The sequence below is a fragment of the Chiloscyllium plagiosum genome, chromosome 3 (genome assembly GCF_004010195.1).
Source record: "Chiloscyllium plagiosum isolate BGI_BamShark_2017 chromosome 3, ASM401019v2, whole genome shotgun sequence".
Classification (NCBI taxonomy): Eukaryota; Metazoa; Chordata; class Chondrichthyes; order Orectolobiformes; family Hemiscylliidae; genus Chiloscyllium; species Chiloscyllium plagiosum.
This window is the reverse complement of record NC_057712.1, coordinates 6,582,869-6,603,214: the sequence shown is the minus strand read 5'-3', so window position 1 is coordinate 6,603,214 and position 20,346 is coordinate 6,582,869. Positions and strand designations below refer to the sequence as shown.

General features: G+C 40.2%; 1 protein-coding gene across 1 annotated transcript in view; it reads left to right on the top strand.

Moving 5' to 3' along the window:
• LOC122540659 (protein LYRIC-like) overlaps positions 1-20,346 on the top strand; it is a 99,269-nt gene that overhangs the window by 65,619 nt on the left and 13,304 nt on the right. Inside the window, exons 7-9 of the mRNA XM_043676683.1 lie at positions 1,649-1,747; positions 9,669-9,784; positions 14,829-14,945. Coding sequence (XP_043532618.1) covers positions 1,649-1,747; positions 9,669-9,784; positions 14,829-14,945 — 332 coding nt within the window. The remainder of the gene's footprint in view (positions 1-1,648; positions 1,748-9,668; positions 9,785-14,828; positions 14,946-20,346) is intronic.

The window sequence follows — 20,346 nt, the reverse complement described above, 5'->3', positions numbered from 1 at the left end:
CCCTGGAGTGTCGGAGGCTGAGGGGTGACCTTCTAGAGGTTTACAAAATTATGAGGAGCATGGATAGGATAAATAGACAAAGTCTTTTCCCTGGGGTTGGGGAGTCCAGAACTAGAGGGCATAGGTTTAGGGTGAGAGGGGAAAGATATAAAAGAGACCTAAGGGGCAACTTTTTCATGCAGAGGGTGGTATGTGTATGGAATGAGCTACCAGAGGATGTGGTGGAGTCTGGTTCAATTGTAACATTTAAGAGGCATTTGAATGGGTATATGAATAGGAAGGGTTTGGAGGGATATCGGCCGGGTGCGGGCAGGTGGGACTAGATTGGGTTGGGATATCTGGTTGGCATGGACGGATTGGACTGAAGGCTCTGTTCCATGCAGTACATCTCTATGACTCTATAACTGACAAAATCCTCAAGAAATGTGTATCCTTTCATTACTGCCCAGGTGTATAGGTTTACAGACCCAAACTGGTGAGCCTCAGGCAATCTCTTTCTTCATGCTTTAGTTTGATTGAACAGTTAAATGACAAAAGTATTCAGGTGCTGCCAGCTGATATGTCGGTAACATTAAGGACTGGGATGGTTCCTCTTCTTTGTGAAGACCACTGGCAACATCTGTCAGATAAGCCAGTCTACATTTCATTCCTGTTTAAAGCAGGTGACTGACATTAAGTTTGATAAGCTAAGCACCTTTAACACTTTCCCACTGAAAAGGATACAACTATGACTCTAATTGTGATATTGTAAAAGTTTTACCATATCCAAGCTGGCAAATAATCCAGGCCACTATAGACTGAATCCGTTTGACCATTAAAACTCCACATGTCAACCCAGATGCTCCTATAGGCCTGGGTATTCTCTAGTGATGGACTGGAAAGCAGGTAAAACGAAAGTCGATGGGGTGGTTAGAGTGCCTTCTCACCCAGAGGCATTCACTAAGTTGTGATTGACACTTGCCCACACTTCAAGTCCCTGCATTCTCCAGAGGCTAGTTTTTCTTTTGGTGCCATGGCTGGATAAAATATCAAACACAACATTCTGGAAGTTAGCTCATACAATCTTGTCTGACCTCAGCATCGTGAGGGGAACGTAAATCAAAGAGAAAGGGAAGGATCTGCAATGCATCTTTCTAATAGTGACTTTAAAATGTATAAGATTGTAAGACTTTTAACTGCTTTATGTAGCAGTTTTGATAAGGCAGCCCCTTTTGTGAATAGTTAGAAAGGAAACCAATGCCATTTCATGTAATTTCTCAATGAGGCAGTAAGCTAGTAGGCCTAGTTCAGCCCCTTGGCTGACACTATGGTTTAATTTCAGTCTCCTTATTCCAATAATTTCACGATTATAAATGATGTACTTTGATTATGTCAAGTTAATTATTAAAATGATAAAATGCCAAAATTAAAATGTTAATTTTCAGTGGTGGTTGTACGAACAAAATTAAGGATACAATGATGATGCACAACCTCTTCTCCCTCAAATTGCCAATTCTTAGTAAATTAATGAACTGTCATATTGTCTTCATAAATGTATGAAATAGCATTAGTATGACATAATTATATATCATAGTTAGATTGTAAGTTAACACTTGTGTTTTAAGGATACTGTGAACTGGTTTGACAGAAATGTTCTTTTTACCTTAAGTTACCCAAGACACAACTTCATCTCAAGATAGCCCATCAAGATGTTACTTGAGTGCCTCATTGCCTTCTCATACAATTGATGAAGCATGGCTTGGATTAGGTAAGTAAGTCTCATTATTTAAACATTTTTCTTAGCACAAATTTATTGCATGATTAAAATATTAATATAATTCCTAAAGAAGGTGACAACTTTTCTGTTGACACCAGTATGAACTCAGTAAAGTTCCCAGCTGATGCTATGGTGAGAATTAAAAGAAAATGTTCTAGTTCATCTGACAATAATGTCCAGGTTTGTAAGTGCATTTTTTGCAGCTCCATGTGCAAGTATTCAAATGAGTTACTTTGGTTTAGAATGTTGAAATTTGCCTTTTTAATGGCCACTTTTATCAAACTTTAAGGAAAGGTTATTGACTTACAAAGAGAGTGAAGTGAAAATAGATGGAGATGTGTGTCTTACAATCATGGACTGCCTACATCTCTTGAAATCTTTATTTTCACTTTATTACGGCTTGACCTTCTCCAAACAGGAAGTCCTGACAGGTCAAAAATATTGTATCATGTCATCATCTCTTCTCACTGAATCCTTGTTTTATTGCAATCAAAGTGAATTATACATTTTGCCTCTTCACTCAATCCTTCCTGAGAACCTCAAAATTAAAACCCGTGACCTCGTTCAGGCTTCCCTTCCTGCTAAAGCCTCAGACTCTTAAGACCCAAACACTCTCACCCACTATTTTCTGACATGTGATTTTGTTTTTAATTAGAGTGATAATTTTCAATAACTGCTTAGTATAAGGGAGCTAGGCATATAGTGACCACAGGGAAAACACCAGGATCTGACTGATCCCAGTTCCAAGCCTAATATTTGATCCCTGCGCCAGACCTCTACTGAGGTAATGGTGGGAAGTTAAGATATGGTATATCATGGGTGACTAACCATTGCAGTCAGCTTTGAATTACATCCAAATTGACAATTACTTTCAGATCTTTCCACCCCAGCTTAAGCCTGGCTGTGATATTTATGTCTTTAGTGGTAATACTACCCGTAATTAGTGTTGGTCACCTGACATTGAGTTTCTAAATAATATAAATTCATAGCACAGATGAACACAATTTGGCACAAGCTGCTAGTCACTTTCAAAGAACTCAGCAGAGTGAGTTTCTAGAGAAAATATTCTGAAAGGATACTGAACTGTTGCATGAGATAAAATATATTGTTGGCAGGGCAGAAGCTTATTTGTGCATATGACAATGCTAAATTGAACTTTGTATTTGATGATTACACTCTGCAGCCCTTCCTCTCAGCTGAAGCTGAAATAACCTCAAACCTGTTGATCAAAGGTGAGGACTCTTGTGTTCCTGCCCTCTGGGTCCTCTTACCTACCTCAGCTGTACTTAAGTTCCCTTGTCCCTGACCACTAAACAAATTAGAAGACTTTATCCTAAGGGGTGTGACCACTTCACAGTACAAAATATCCAAGCAACCTTTCCACACCTTGATATATTATGCTGTTCGCAGCTCAACCTCAAGTTCAGTTACTCTGAGCCAAAGCTCCTTGACTTGTAAACACTTACTGCAGATTCATTGCCCTGGGGTGCGCTGGCATCCAAGAGTTCCCATCAACTGTATCCACAACACATAACCTGTCTTACCATCCTTAATGTATTTTAGTTAATTATTTTATTTGATTGTCTGTTTTTATTTTTATATTTGGTTTCAACCTTATCACAGTTCCTGTAGTATTTGCAACCTTAGGAATAGAATGTCCCTTAACCATTTATCAGATTCAGGCCAAATGGAGTAGAGTATGAAAGAAATTCTACAGGATAAAACATTTGTTAAAAAAGCAAAAGCAAACCACCTTATCATCTTTACTAACTCACTTGACTCTCAGCACTTTGGCCTAAGCCCCACTGAGATTTGTGTGTTTAAATGCTCTGAGTTAGCTTAGCCCCAGGTAGAGAAAAGATCGATTAAGCTAATTTCCTTAATTAGTTACTTTCACAAGGCTGATTTCTAAACAAGAAGACACAATACGCCCAGAAACTCTAGCCACTCTTCCGTACATTGAAGGCATCTCAGAGATGGCAACCAGATTACTCCGGCCCCTAGGCATCATGGTAGCCCACAAACTTAACCACCACACTAAAACAACTCCTGATGAATTTAATGGACCCCATATCAACAACCAGCAGAATGAATGTCCTAAACAGAATACCCTGCAAGGACTGCAACAAACATTACATTGGACAGATGGGCAGGAATCTAGCCACCAGGATACATGTACACCAACTCGCCACCAAAAGACATGACCAACTATCACTAGTATCCATACACAGCCTAAGAGGGACACCAGTTCGACTGGAACAACACATCCATCCTGGGACGAGCTAAACAAAGACACTCACAGGAATTCCTAGAGATGTGGCATTCAAACCGGAACTCCATTAACAAACATATCGATTTGGACCCCATTTACCAATCTCTCAGAAAAAGAACTGAAAGTGAGAACATCCACCACAACAGACCAAGACAGATAAATAACAAGCGAGACAGATCACCAGCGATTCATCGGAGGCTCACTGATGATGTTACCTAACATGGTGAGGAAACGTCTGAGAACAAATCTACCAGCTCAGCGAGCAAACATATAACCTAATGATCTTCAACTGCTCTTCAGTGGAGATCTTGCAAATCCCTGCTTGTATTATCCTGCCCACAACTGGATAAGCCACCGGAGTGGCCACACAATGGTATACAATCAGAGGGAACTTACCTTTGGAAGTCTCATGGCAGCAAAGAGGGGAAAGGAAACCTCCTGCTGATTACCAACCACTTCTCTCTGTCAGAATGATGACAACCACTTTGGAAGAGCAACTGAGGGAAACCTAATACAGAATATACTGTGATTGGGGAAATCCAATGTCCGTCACCAGGAGTGGTTCAGTCACACTACTACTGATTGAACTAATGCACATAGTTGCTTTAGCAAATTCTGAGGGAAATGAAAGATGGAAACTAAGCTAACTGAACATCACCCATGGGAAGAAAGTGAGGTCTGCAGATGCTGGAGATCAGAGCTGAAAATGTGTTGCTGGAAAAGCGCAGCAGGTCAGGCAGCATCCAGGGAACAGGAGAATCGACGTTTCGGGCATAAGCCCTTCTTCAGGACCTTCACGCAGAGCATACTGTAACAATGCTGTGGCTTTAAGGAGTGTACTTTGTCGTAGTTTCTTTTAAGTCCTGTTCCCTGGATGCTGCCTGACCTGCTGCGCTTTTCCAGCAACACATTTTCAGCTCTGAACATCACCCATACCAATCTGCTAGCTCCAGATGCCAAGGGTACTTGTCGAAACAAAGTCCTGTCTTCACGCAGAGCATACTGTAACAATGCTGTGGCTTTAAGGAGTGTACTTTGTCGTAGTTTCTTTTAAGAGAGAGATTGAACGAGTGGAATCAAGCAGACTGTGGTAACAAACAGTTAGTGAGGCCTTGGGATTCTTTTGGAATAAGAGAAGCAGCCAGGATAGGTGTGGCCAGCGCTCATAACCAGGATTTCTATGTTTTTCAGCTTTTAGATACAGCAAAAGCTGCTGGAGTCTTGAAGAAGTAGGAGCTAGTTTTCCCCTCCTACACTTATAGCTAGAAGCTGCGGTTTCTTTTCATACAATGGGCATTGCATGTGAGAAAATCTATTTTCTGAATTTGCCTTTTTGCCAAGAGCTGTGTTTATGGGATGTTACTATATTGAAACAGTTAATTAGTAATAATTATTGTATCTTATATTCTGTTAAGTATTCCAGTACATTTATTTCAAGTTCTTCTTTCTTTAGTTGTATTTTGACTATAGTGTTTGAATAAATTGTGTTTTGCTTAACGTTGAGTAGTTTGACCAATCAGGTTGCATCTGAAATAAGGCACCTGACATTTACCTTTTATAAAAAGAAAAAGCTAGAGTCTAGGCTATCTTCTTAATATGTTTTGAGAGGGTGTAGTCTAGCTCATGACAGTACCATCTGTTGTATGGCTAAATGAGGTAGATTCAGAACAAATCTAGCAGCTCAAAACTGGGCATTGATGCAGCCCTGTGGCCATCAACAGCAATGGAATTTTATTTAACCACACCCTATAATCTCTGATGATGCTACCACCTTTAAAAAGATTATTTTGTCCTTTTTTTTTCAAGAGAGGTTGTAACAGGAAGGGGAGTGGTCAGTTCTGCCAGTTCAGGTATTTTCTAGTTCATTTTAGGTGTAACAGTCACAAGATGTTTTGAGTACCAGAAGTATTGCAACCTACAGAAAAGAATTCCTGTCTTTCTCTGAAATCTCTCTATGGATATTGGTCGCTCCTGTCTGTAAGATTCAGTGTTTGAATTTACCTTTTTGCCAAGGGGTCTGTTTATGGGATGTTAATTAGTAATAGTTACTGTGTCACATTGATTAAGTTTTTCAATAGTTATGTTATTCTAAATTCTGCTTTCTTTGTGTTTTACTGTATGTCTAAGTAAATTGTTTTGCTTAAAACTGAGTGGTTTGACCAGTTGCATCACACCTGGAACACCCACTTCACAGTTATCTTTAAAATAAGAAAAAGTTAGGGTCTCGGCTATCTTCTTAAAATATTTTGAGAGGGGGTCTGGCCTGGTCCATAACAAATCTTATAGCCTAGTGTGTCCTTCACTCTTCCATTATTATCAAGCCAGCTGATTACCTTTGGTTCAGTAAGGAATATTAAAGAGTATGCCAGAAGTCGCACTTGTATTCATAAGGCTAAGGTGTCAATCTGTTGAAAATATAGCACTGAATTATATGTATGTGAACTACTAGAAACAGCATGTGAAAAACAGAACTAAGCAATCCCACAGTTAATGGATGAGAACAAAGCTCTCCTACTTGCTGTATCCAATCATGAATGGTATTGGGCTAAGTATGAAAGGAGACTATATCAATACTTCTTTCCTCAGTAATTGGGGAGGTCTGCATGTAAGTGCAAAAAGACAAGGCTGAAGTATTTGCTACCATCTTTAGTCAGAATTGCTGCATGGATGATCCATCTTGGCCTTTTTCTGAGCAATCCAAAATCACAGTTGCCTGTCTTTTTAGTCAACTTGATTCAGTCCACATGATATCAAGAAATGGCTGAAGGCATGGGATATTGCAAAGGCTTTGGGCCTTGACAACATTCTGACAAGAGTAACGAAGTACTACTCCAGAATTAGCCATGCCTCTAGCCACGCTGTCCCAAGACAGCTATAACACTGACATCACCCAACATTGGTAAATTCTCTGCATGTATCTTGTTCCTTAAAAGCAGACTATCTAATCTAGTCAATTACTGCCACATCGGTGTGGTCTCAGCCATCAGCAGAGTGATGGAAGGGGTCATTGCCAGGTTCAATGAGTGGAACTTGCACAAAACAATACCTGCTGACTGACACTCAGTTTTGGGTTCCACTCGGACCACTCAGCTCTTGATCTTGTTACAGCCTTGATGCAAGCAGGAACAAAAGAGCTCCAGTCACCAAAGGTTAGGTAAGTGTTTGCCCTTGACATTGCGGCAGTGTCTGACCAACCATGGCATTGAAGAGCCTTAATAAAATTGAAGTCATCGGGGATCAGTGGGCAAGCTCTAGATTGGCTGGAGTCATATCTATCACATAAAAGATAGTTATTGGATGCCAGTCATCTCTGCAGTGTTCTTGGGGACAACCATCTTCAGCTGCTACATCAATAACCATGCTTCCATCATAAGATCAGAAATGGAACCATCCGGCGATGATTGCGTAATGTTCAGCACCATTCATGACTCCTCAGATATCAAAGCATTCTGAATGTGGACAATTTTCGAACTTGTGCTGACAAATGGAAAGTAACATTCGTGCCACACAAGAGCCTGTCAATTCCATCTGAAACAAGAAAGTATTCATTACCCCTTGACATTCAGTGGTCTTGCTATCCCTTGATTCTGCACCTTTAAATTGGACACTTTGTGTAACAGTTCCTGTCTCCCCAGTCCACATGGCAGTGGAATGACATTTTCTTCATCATTTGGGAGACTAATACTGCAGGAAAGTCAGTTTTGCAAGACACAAAGAATCATTATCAGTCACTAACTGTGATAGTAAAATATAAAGTATTTTAGTTACAACAAGCTTAAGGATTCTTGCTCATGATTGACAGATCTCGCTTTCAATTTATGACAAGGCATCAGTTCTTAAACGTGAATTTATGGTGTTCAAGTCAAGGTGGGCCTACCTAGATCACCTAGAAACCATTTTATGGTTTGAGACAATACTAAGAATAAGCTCCAGACCTGAGAATATCGTGGCAAGCAACTGTCTTGTGATTGGGGATAGTCACTACTGTGGCTATGTTGAGTTCTCAGGAAAAGTTAGCCAGGTGCCCAATTTTAGCCAGCTCACATACATCCCTCCCTGTGAGGCTATAAAACTCAGTTTCAATGTTTAAGCATACATTTTGGAAGTTTCCCTTGTCATAAATGTTTTTAATCTTCACCCTCTTTGTGCATTTTCAGCTGCTGTTGGAATACTGTGTTGAGTGACCTCTTTATTAGCAGAAACTCTGGTTTGCTATTTTTAGCCTCGTGCATGTTGGTATGGGAGAACGGACTGAAAAGGTTCAAACTTTTCCCCCAAATGGACATTGAGAGATATGTCTAGGGACATAGGAACAGGAGTAGGTCATTTGACCCCTCAAGTCTTTCAACCGTGACTTATCTGTGGCCTGACTCCATATACCTGCTTGTGGCCCTGTAACTTAATACCTTTGCTTGACAAAAGATTATCAATCTCAGACTTAAAGTTAACAATTGATCCAGCATTCATTGCCACTTGTGGGAAAGCAACTGGTTTTGAGGTCAACTTCCTTCATGATGTACAGCCTTTCACAACTTAAAACATCAATGGTTAGCACCCTTAACCCAAGCAAAGGACAAAACAAAAATCAAATAGCACTAACCAGCACATATCTTTCAAACGGTTGGATGAAGGTGGGGACCAAGACTCTCCAGCTGCTGTCGACATCTTCAGCTGTTCAAGGTTAAGAACAGGCATTAGCTGGAGTACTGATCTCTGAGATGACACTGCTAGCATCAAATCAGTAACGTGGGCTGGTGGCTGCAAACTACTTGACAGTGTGCATGTTATACCCCTATCAGTGTGGCTTCCAGCATGATAAAGGTCAGCATTCCATTAACTTTCTTGATGGTTTTCTGCACCTGTTTGTGACACTTTAAAGATTCATGCACCTGAATGTCCAAGTTTCTTTGCACATCCACTGTATTTAACTTGATGTGGAAATTACCCTGATCAATTCAAAATGGATAACCCCATACTTATATTGACCTGCCACAGTTTTACCCATACACTTAAGACTGTCAATGTCTCTTTGTAGTTTTATGCTGTCATCTACACTGACCACAGTGCTGCCTAACATATCTGAAATAGCTCATTGTCTAAACCCTTCTCTTTCACAATCAAAGCACATCCACTGCTACAAAATTGACACTGAAGAGAGAATAACCCCAAGGAAGCAATATTATAATAAAGTGCAGCTAGAAGAGTCCTGTTGATTCTTCCTCTTCGTACAAGGCATGTGTTGCTATCAGTATATTGCTCTTACATTGGTAAAGCCACTGAGTTTAACTCTAGTTTTGGCAGGCTTGTTCTGCTCCTTCTTTGGTGGGTTAATGATTGTGAGGAAGCAATTCTTAGAACAAATCTAATAAATTTAAATATTGAAACATTGAACACTTAACTGACAATAAAAGATATTACAGCAAATCAAAATAAAGCTTTGGCCACAGGCCATCTCTGACCTTGGTAGTCAAACAGGAAATGAACAAACTAAGGCCTCAGACTTCACGAAATAATTTCATAAAATTGTGAGTGCTTAATTTTAATATTGATAATGGAGCAGTTATTGCCTGAATTTGTAAGTTATGCAGGGTGCCCAGAAAAGATCATGATGTGTTAATATAATAGTCCATTGCTTTACAGATGACCCCTTTGCTGTTGATCTTAACTCTGATTGGAGTCCACCAACAGAAGAATGGGGTAACTGGACAGGGGAGGAAACATTAACAACCCAGGAACTAGGAAAAGAGAAACTGAAGGTAATAATGAAAAAAGGACTAACTAATCAATACACCTGAGAAATGATTCAGAACTCCTCAATGTCCTAACATATAACTTACAAGGTGCCCTAATTGTGCTCCAACTACCTATTAATACTGCAAGACAGTTGTGGAATACTGTACATGAACCAGTGAACAGCATGTGTCTGACGTATGCACAGAAAAATATTTCTCTTGTGTCATTCCTTTAAGCTTTGTGTATAAGTTTTATTTTTAAAGCTAAACTTAATATTGGCTGTTGTGAAGGTGCGGTTTTGAAATTTGCAGTGATGGCATCAGTACAGAACTCCAGTAGCTCTTTAAAACCAACCAAGTATCTCTGAAGTATCATCACTGTTGAAATGTTATGTGGCAGTTTGCACACAGCAAGATTCCAAAATCACAAGCAAGATGAATGACAAGACAATGTGAGTTGAACTTTATGTTGCAAAAATGGGCAGGTTGGGTGAAATGTTAAACGTCAAAAAGCTCAAACCATCCAAGGCAGATTGGCCAATCAATTAAATATTCTAATGAAGCTGGAAACCTCTGATTTATATTGGCTTTCAAGTTCAGTTATGGCTGCAAGAAATTCTTGACCTTCTGGGAAACATATGACTAAAGGAGGAAGACAAGGATAGCTATGAAGAGAAATGAAGTGCTTCCCTCTGGCCACCAAACTGCAATCTCCACTGTCAGACCATGCACCACTCCTCACTCGTTTGTGTCAGTGTTCACAGTGGAAGACATGAGTAATATCCAAACAGTTAAGTAGAGTCAAGGGGCAACAGTTGAGCATGGTGGCCATTACAAAGGAGAAAGTACTTGATAAGCTGAAAGGTCTAAAAATTGATAAATCTCCTGGCCGGGATGGGCTACATCCTAGAGTTCTGAGGGAGGTGGCTGAAGAAATAACAGAGGCGTTAGTTATAATCTTTCAAAAATTACTGGAATCAGATGATTGGAAAATTGCTGTTGTAACCCCCATGTTCAAGAAAGGATCAAGTCAAAAGATGCAAAATTATAGGCCGCTTAGCTTAACATCGGTCGTAGGTAAAATTCTAGAATCCATCTTTAAGGATGAGATTTCTAAATTCTTGGAAGTGCAGGGTCGAATTAGAACAAGTCAGCATGGATTTAGTAAGGGAGGCCGTGCCTGACAAGCCTGTTAGAATTCTTTGAAGAGTAACAAGTAGGTTAGACCAGGGAAACCCAGTGGATGTTATCTGCCTAGCCTTCCAAAAGGCTTTTGATAACGTGCCTCATGGAAGGCTGCTGAGTAAGGTGAGGGCCCATGGTGTTCGAGGTGAGCTACTGGCATGGATTGAGGACTGTCTGACAGAAGGCAGAGGGTTGGGATAAAAGGTTCTTTTTCGGAATGGCAGCTAATGACAAGTGAGTTCCCGCAGGGTTCAGTGTTGGGGTCGCAGCTGTTCACTTTATATATAAATGATCTGAATGAAGAGATTTGGGGGCATTCTAGAGAAGTTTGCCAATGATACGAAGTTAGGTGGACAGGCAGGTAGCTCTGAGGAGGTGGGGAGGCTACAGAAAGATTTCGACAGTTTAGGAGAATGGTCCAAGAAATGGCTGACGAAATTCAATGTGAGCAAATGTGAGGTCTTGTACTTTTATAAACGGTGAGAAAATTCATAAAACCAAAGTACCAATGGATCTGGGAGTGCTAGTCCAGGATTCTCTAAAGGTTGACTTGCAGATTGAGTCCGTGTTTAAGAAAGCAAATGTAATGTTGTCATTTATTTCAAGAGGATTGAAATGTAAAAGCAGTGATGTGCTACTGAGACATTATAAAGCTCTGGTTAGGCCCCGTTTAGAATACTGTGTCCAGTTTTGGGGCCCATACTCAGGAAGGGTATAGCACTGGAGAGTGTCCAACGGAGATTCACATGAATGATCCCTGGAATGGTAGGCCTAACATACGATGAACAGCTGAGAATCCTGGGATTGTATTCATTAGAGTTTAGAAGGTTGAGGGGAGATCTGATAGAAACTTACAAGATAATGCATGGTTTAGGAAGGGTAGACGCTAGGAAATTGTTTCCGTCAGGCGGGGATACTAAGACTCGTGGGCACAGCCTTAGAATTAGAGGGGCTCAATTTAGAATGGAAATGAAATGTTTCTTCAGCCAGAGAATGGTGGGCCTGTGGAATTCATTGCCACGGAGCGCAATGGAGGCCGGGGCGTTAAATGTCTTCAAGGCAGAGATTGATAAATTCTTAATCTCGCAAGGAATTAAGGGATACAGGGAGAGAGAGGGTAAGTGGCGTTGAAATACCCATCAGCCATGATTGAATGGAGGAGTGGACTCAATGGTCAAATGACCTTCCTTCCATTCCTATTTCTTATGGTCTTATAGTCTCCTCTGGATTTCGGGTCATAATCCATGGTCGTGTTGTGGAACAGAGGGACCTAAGGGTGCAGGTACATAATTCTTTAAAGTTTGTGTCACATATAGACAGGATGGATAAAAAGGTGTTTGGAATGTTTGCCTTCATTGCTCGGTCCTTTGAGTATAGGAGTTGGAACTTTATTTTGAGGTTGAACAGGATATTGGTGAAGCCTCTTCTGGAATACTTGATCCAGTTCTGGTCGCCCAGTTATCGGAAAGAAATTATCAAGCTGGAGAGAGTTCAGTAGAGATTTACTGGATGTTGCCAGGTATGGAAGGTTCGAGTTATAAGGAAAGTCTAGGACATTTTTTACTGGAGCGTAGGAGGTTGAGAGGTGACTTGATAGAAGTTCATAAAATAATGAAAGGTACAAATAAAGTTGATGGTAGTGGTCTTTCTCTTAAAATAGGGAATTTCACAACTATGGGGCACATCTTTTCAAGGAGAGAAATTAAAAAAAAAAGACGAGGCAAATTTTTTAAACAGAGGGTGGTTTGCATGTGGAATGAATTTCCTGAGGATGTGGTGGATGTGGAAACAGTTACAATGTTTAAGACATTTGGATGGATACATGAATAGGAAAGGTTTGGAGGGATATGGGCCAAGAACAGACAGGTGGAATTAGTTTGGGATTATGTTCGACACGGACTGATTGAACCGAAGAGTCTGTTTCCATCCTGTATGACTCTATGATTGTATTAGCAGGTGACTTACTTGCACTTACAAACCTTTTCACTGTGCCTTGGTAAACGTGACAATAAATTCAATTCAGTGTGTCCCTGGTATGACTGGATACCAAGTCTGTAAATCAAATCAAAACTATGCATTGAAGATTTCAAAACAACTGAGAATCCCAAGCTTCCAGTTTTTCTGGCAGAAACCAATCCATCCCCAACCTGCATCCTACTCCTGTCAAAATACAGCACTCCACCTTTTTTTAATGTGGGTTAAGGGCAATGACAAATGGCCTTTGCTCTTATTCAAAATATTGCCATGGTGTCTTTTGCACCTACCTGAAAGTGCAGACAGGGCCTTGTTTTAATATCTTAACTGAAAGGTGGCACCTCTATGACTGCAATTCTCCCTCACTGTTGTGTTAAAATGCCTGCCTAGTTCCTGTCACCTTCACCTTTTAAAATAAAACAAAGATTCAAACACTGTACTGTGATTCTGTAAGTATGGAGTTTTATTCCTGAGATATGCAGCTTGAGTTGGGAAATTCTTTGACTTGCCAGACCTGACACCATTGAAAGTACCCTGCATCATGGAAATTTCACACAGCAGGAGGAGGGATGAAATAGGTGTGGATGGAGTCAAGTTTGCCAGTCCCCAGAAACTAAAGGGGGCTGTTTAAAATGTCCGCCTTGATTCCCTGTAGCTTGAGTTGATTTTGTAAACATCGTACTCTTCAGTCCTTGCCCCTTTTTGTATACCCCTCATACACTGCCCCTTTCCATACGTGCCAGTTCATCCCAACCAAGCCACCTACCCACCTTTATGAACCTTGTGCCTCTGTCAATGTAGTGCCACTTTGTGATCCCCTAACTATCATCGTGGCCTCTTCTAGGGTCCTTCCAGGCTCCTTTGCTGTCATGTCCTCCACACCAACTCACCCAGGACCCATCAGAGATTTAAATCAAGAACCAGGCTGAGATGAAATAAAGTAAAGCTCTAAATACTTTTTACAGAGTTTACTGTATAAAAGAAACTCCTACTGACGAATGCATGGTAGCACAGCTGTCTTACAGTACTGGGGACCCAGGTTTGATTCCAGCCTTGGGCAACTGTCCTTGTGGAGTTTGCACATCCTCCTTGTGAATACTCCAGTTTTCTCCCACAAGCCATACTAAATTATATCTAGGGATGTGCTAGGGTAAGTGGGTTAACCATAGTAAATGTGTGGTTACAGGTTACAGAGGTGGTTCTGGGTCAGATGCTCTTCAAAGGGTCGATGTAGACTCAATTGGCTGAATGGCCTCAATCTGCACTGTAGGGATTCCGTGAAAAGCTGCCTATTAAGTCTAAATCCCCTCAAGTACATCCCCTATACCAATAAACTCAAATCAGTTTATAGTCTCTGAGCTACCAATGAAACTGAGAACTTCCAAAACCACAGTTTTGTGGAAAATAACCAAACTTCATTAATACAATGATAATAGAGCTTAGGATTATGTCAACAAATGGCTATTTAAATTGCACAGAGCTGGTGGTTATTTTTGAACAAGGGATAGGTATTTCAATATCTTGTGAGCTTGACTGTTCTACAAATCCTCTCTGCCTTTGAAGAGCACTTATCACCACTTTAAATATTCCTAAATCTTCCACTGAGTTATAAGGCATTTATACAAAATTGGAGTCTGGTTAAACTGAACACTGAATACAAATGGCCTGGCTGAGTTCAGGATTCTTATATGTGGAAGCCATGTCCAGTTCCAATTCCCTCTGTCTCCACCGGCGAACATTGGATCTGTCAGGAATCATCGATCTGGATCCCACTTGCCATTTGTAAAACTCCCCAGAGTATCTATAATTTGGTGAGTATCCAGCTCCATATATCTAATGTGGCTCAGAGAGCAGTGCTTTTAAAAGGGAATTTTGCAACTGACTGTGATGCCTTTTTTTAATTACCTAGGTGTCCGATGGGGAGGAAGAAAGATCTCAGGTTAACCCTGCTGGCATTGGGAAATCAAAACGAAAAAAGAAAAAAAAGAAGGGCAAGCAAACGGAAGATTCTGTTGCAAGTGAAGAGGTATAAAAAGTTCATAAAACCTTAAAAGGAATAATAGCTTTAAATTGATTTGCCTTCAAGTAAGTCAAAAATGAAACAGTATTTTGAGAATTTAAGAAACATCTTGTTCTTAATCATATTAATCACAATGAATGGCACTTAGTTAGCATACTTAATAAGCAAAGCTTTTCAAGGCACCATGAAAGGGAGGAAAAGGGGGTAGGCACTGGAGTGGAATTTTTATCTGTTCAACACTTTTGGCTGAACGTTGAACACCATCAGCAAAAGGAAAGTGCTGTCTAGTGTTGAAATTTTTATCTTTTTAATCTGTGTCAGTACCTTCTGTTTGACAGTAAGGAACTAATAGAATGATTTGCAAAATCAACTACATAAATCATTTATTTTGCACTCCTAGTAAGATCCTTTTAATGTGGTTTTCTGTTGTGTACGTTAAATTATAAGAATAAACTACATAGCTATTAGCTTTCAAATAGATCATGACTACTGGAACCTTCACGTAGTCTCTTAGTGGCTAAACTTTAAAGATATATTTAACAGTAAAAAGGTATTGTAAGCAAGTAATACATATGAATACTTATAAATAAAAGAACTGATCCAATCCAAGGTGGCCCTTAGCATAGTCTATCAAATGTTTGTATCTTGCATTAAAACCCATTTCTTGGGTCACCAGATTTGATGTATCCCTACCATCAGGTGCTAGCTTTATGTCTCACCCTGACTTAAAGCATTCCCAGATGGTTCTCAGTTTATCATATGACCTACCAGGTACTGTATTATGGTCCAATATTTCAACTCTTAGCTAGATTTTCCAGTCTGGAAATAGTTCATGTATTCTTTATGTCAACCACATTTACTGACAGTGTTAGCACAAGATCATAAATATAAAATATTCATCAGCAGACCAAAATAAGATTTTAGGAGGAATTTCTTTACAGTGAAAGTTCAGAATTATTTGATCCAAGATAACCTTTCCTTTATCAAAAGTTGGATTTACTTGCCCTGATGTTTCTCAGGCCTGCAACAGCTGACTCTCAAATGGAAACTGCTCTCCAATCACTGAACTACTTAAATGTTCTTCAAGGTTGGCTGAGCTTTGCAGAGTGCATGGTAGACCCAAACTGGTACCACATTATCAGTCCCACAATAAAATCCAGACATCCAGATTTCATCTTGGATCCTTTGTTAGTGGCAGATGGACTTTAATTTAGGTAAATGTGATGTGCTGAATTTTGAAAATGCAAATCATGACAGGACTTACACACTTAATGGTAAAGTCCTGGAGAGTATTGCTGAACAAAGAGACTTTGCAGTGCAGGTTGATAGTTCCTTGAAACTAGAGTTGCAGGTAGATAGGATAATTAAGAAGGTGTTTGGTAGGCTTGCCTTTATTGGTCAGTGCATTGAGTATAGGAGTTGGGAGGTCATGTTGCAGCTGTACAGGACATTGGTTATGCCAGTTTTGGAATACTGCATTCAGTTCTGGTCTCCCTTCTATAGGAAGGATGTTGTGAAACTTGAAAGGGTTCAGAAAAGATTTACAAGGATTTTGCCAGGGTTGGGGGGTTTGAGCTATAGGGAGAGGCTGAATAGGCTGAGGAGTGACTTCATAGAGGTTTATAAAATCGCGAGGGGCCTAGATCGAGTGAAAAGCCAAGGTCTTTTCCCTTGAGTGGGGGGAGTCCAAAGCTAAAGGCCATACAGGTTTAAGGTAAGAGGGAAAGGCAACTTTTTCACGCGGAGGTTGGTGCGTGTATGAAATGAGGAGAAAGTGAGGTCTGCAGATGCTGGAGATCAGAGATGGAAATGTGTTGCTGGAAAAGCACAGCAGGTCAGGCAGAATCTAGGGAACAGGAGAATCGACGTCTCGGGCATTAGCCCTTCTTCAGGAATGAGGCCTCATTCCTGAAGAAGGGCTAATGCCCGAAACGTCGATTCTCCTGTTCCCTAGATGCTGCCTGACCTGCTGCGTGTATGAAATGAACTGCCAAAGGAAGTGATGGAGGCTGGTATAACTACAGCATTTAAAAGGCATCTGGATGGGTAACTGAATAGGAAGGGTTTAGAGGGATATTGTCCAAATGCTGACAAATGGAACTGGATCAGTTTAGGATATCTGGCCGACATGGATGAATTGGACTGAAGGGTCTGTTTCCGTGCTGTACAACTCTATATCAGCAGTGTTAACAGTTAAATATCAGTCTCAGCAGTTTCCTCAAGCCCAGGTGTAAACAGTCCACAGAGAATCAGGTGGCTCAGGAGGAAAGATCATTTGGCCCATCGTTTGCTGATGGTCCTTAGAAGGATCTATCCAATTATTCCTAGGCCCTTGCTATTTTCCCTATATCCCTGAAAAGTATTTTTTCCTTAAGTATATATCTAATTCCTTTTTGATAGTTAGTACTGTCTTTCTTTTCACCACTTTTTCGGGCATTGCAGCATAATTTGTGCAGTAAAGAAAATTCTCAGTTCTCTTCTGATTCTTCATTTGAATAAAGGGTTATTAAAAACAGGAATAAAATATCATTCTTATTTACACATTATTTGTGAGACTATTATTTTAAAAACTCTCAGGAATAGGTAAAAGAAAACAGCCAATGAAAGGAATAGAAGTAATATTGGGTGCTTGTGATAAAACTATTCATGATCATTTCCTGTTTCTTTAATTTACATAAAAACTAGTAAAATTATACTGGTAATAGTAGCCTGGATGAGGAATTTGTAGAATGCTTTTGAGATAGTTTCTTCAAGTGGCATGTTCTGGAACTGATCAGAAAGCAGTTTATATTAGGGTAGTTTAATGTGACATGGTTGATTAAAGACCTTGCAGTAAAGTCATCCTTAGTGGTAGCAATTATCATAAACATGATTAAATTTCGCATCCTGTTTGGAAGGAAGAAGATTGAGTCTAAGACTAGTATTTTAACTTAAATAAAGGATGATTACGCAGGCATGAAGGCTGAGTTAACTGAAGTGAACTGGCATGCTAAATTAAGGGATAGATCAAGAGATACCGTGGCAGACATTTAAGAGAATATTTCAGAATAAGTACTTTCCTATTATTTTAAAACAAAACTTTAAACAGAAGACCCATCATTTGTAGTTCACTAAAGACGTTAGCATCAAACGTAAGGATTAAGCATATAACAAAGGTGAGTGGCAGGTCACATGGTTGTTTGTATTCTGACCAATGTTAAAGAATGACTTTAAGGTTAATCAGGAGAAAGAAATTAACAGTATAAGAGCAGCTAACTAGAAACGTAAAAAGGGATAGTAAGAGCTTCTGTAAGTATTTAAAAAGGAAAATGTAAGCAAAATGACTGCTAATCCTCGAGAATGCGAATGGGGAGTTAATAATAGATAATAAGGAAATAGTGGGTACAAAAATAAATGTATTGCTCTGCCTTCACTATAGAGGAAAACTATAGAAAGAACACTTTCCAGAACTGGCTGTAAAACAGGAGGTGGAAGAAAGCGAGGAACTTAGCATAATTACAATCACTAGGGAAGTGGTATTAAGCAAACTGACACCTTTGTATCTTAATGGACATCATCCTACGGTTTTGAAAGAGGTGACTGATGTAGCAGACTGGCAATTGTCCAAAATTCTCTAGATTCAGGAATTGTTTCAACTGACTAAAAAACAAATGTAACTCAAGGGGCAGCGCCAGAACACAGGAAACTTTAACTTGATGTTTGTTGTAGGGAAGATATTAGGATCAGTCATTAAGAATATTATCATTGCATACTTAGAAAAACTCAAAGTAATCAACAAACTTCAACATGGTTTCATCAGAGGAACCATTTGACCAATTTATAAGACTTCTTTGAAGAAGTAATGGGTTGTTGATAAAGCGGCGATAGACGTACTTACTTGGATTTCCAGAAGCCACGCGATGCCAGAGCAAAGGTCGTTGCAGAAACTAAAAGGTGCAGTGAGTACCATATTAGCATGGATAGAAGTTTGGCTGGCCAGCAGAAAATAGACTGGAGCCCACCGTGATCTGTACTGGAGACTTCGCCTCTTACAATGACTCAGATGGGGGGAACAAATACATGATAGCTAAATTCACTGGTGACACAGATAGGAAAGTATGTTGTGAAGAAAATGTAAGAAGCTTGCAGAAGGATTTAGATAGGTTAGGTGAGTGGATGAAAATCTGACAATTGGAGTATAATGCAGGAAAATGTGTATTTGTTCATTTCAGCAGAAAGAACAGAAAAAGTAACGCAGTGAATGACTGCAGAGGTTCAAGGTGCAGAGGAATTTGGTGTTCTGGTACATGCACCACAAAATGTTGGTATGCAGATACAACACTTAATCATGAAGGCAAATAGGATGCTATCCTTTTTTACAAAAGAAATTGAATATTAAAATAAGGATTTTATGTTTTAGCTATACAGGGCGTTAGTAAGATCGTATCTCCGATATTGTGCAATTTTGGTCGTCTTATTTAAGGAAGATGTAGGTACCTTGGCCGTAGTTCAGAGGAGGTTTACTATATAGAGGAATCCCAATTATCTGAACGAGATGGGCAGACAGTATTTCATTTGGATAATTGAGTATTCAGTGCCTCTCCTCTGGTACTCTGAGTTTTCTGAAGTTTCCTTTTTCCTCGCTCTGCCTGCCTTGCTCCCTCTCTCTGTCTCAGGGTTTGTTTCTGAGCAGACACACACTTGTGTGCAAGAGTCCTGCAGCATTACTGTAGCCTGTCCCTTCACTTCAATGGGATTGACAGTGTGAGCACTTGTTAAGCTCATTTCCCGTTTATGAGACGAGGCAGCAGCACACTGCGTGCACCCCCTAACCACCACCACTACCAACCCCCCCCCCCCCCCCAAAAAAGCTGTGTACTTTCGACTCTCCATGTTTCCAGTGTTGGATGGAGTGAAGCGACCAGATGCCTCTTATCTCTTCTCCCCAATGGGACTCCAGAACAAAATGAAGTTACTAAATGGAGACGGCAGTCAGACTGGACACCAACAGCAAGACTGCTGCTGACTTTGGGGAGGTGAATCTCAAAATAGCACACACACACACACACACACACACACACAACCTTTTACTGCAACGTTTTGGCAAGCACCCACTCTGCCCTGTCCAGGACAATGTTGAAGAGATTATCTGGGGAAGGGGGGTGGGGTGGGATTCAGGGTACTAGAACTCCAAGGCAAGTGTGGGGGAGGAGAGAGAGGGCAGGAGGTCAGTCATTTAGAGACGGTGACTAGGCTTCCATCAATGTCCAGCAGCGTTTCAATAAGCCAAATTCACTTTTAATCATTGAAAGCAAAAGACAAGAACAGTGTTGGTAACATCTCTTTGATGCAATGTTTCTTTCGGGATCTTGAGATCGCCTTTGGGTAATCCAAAATTCAGGTAATTGATATTTGGGTAATTGAGGTT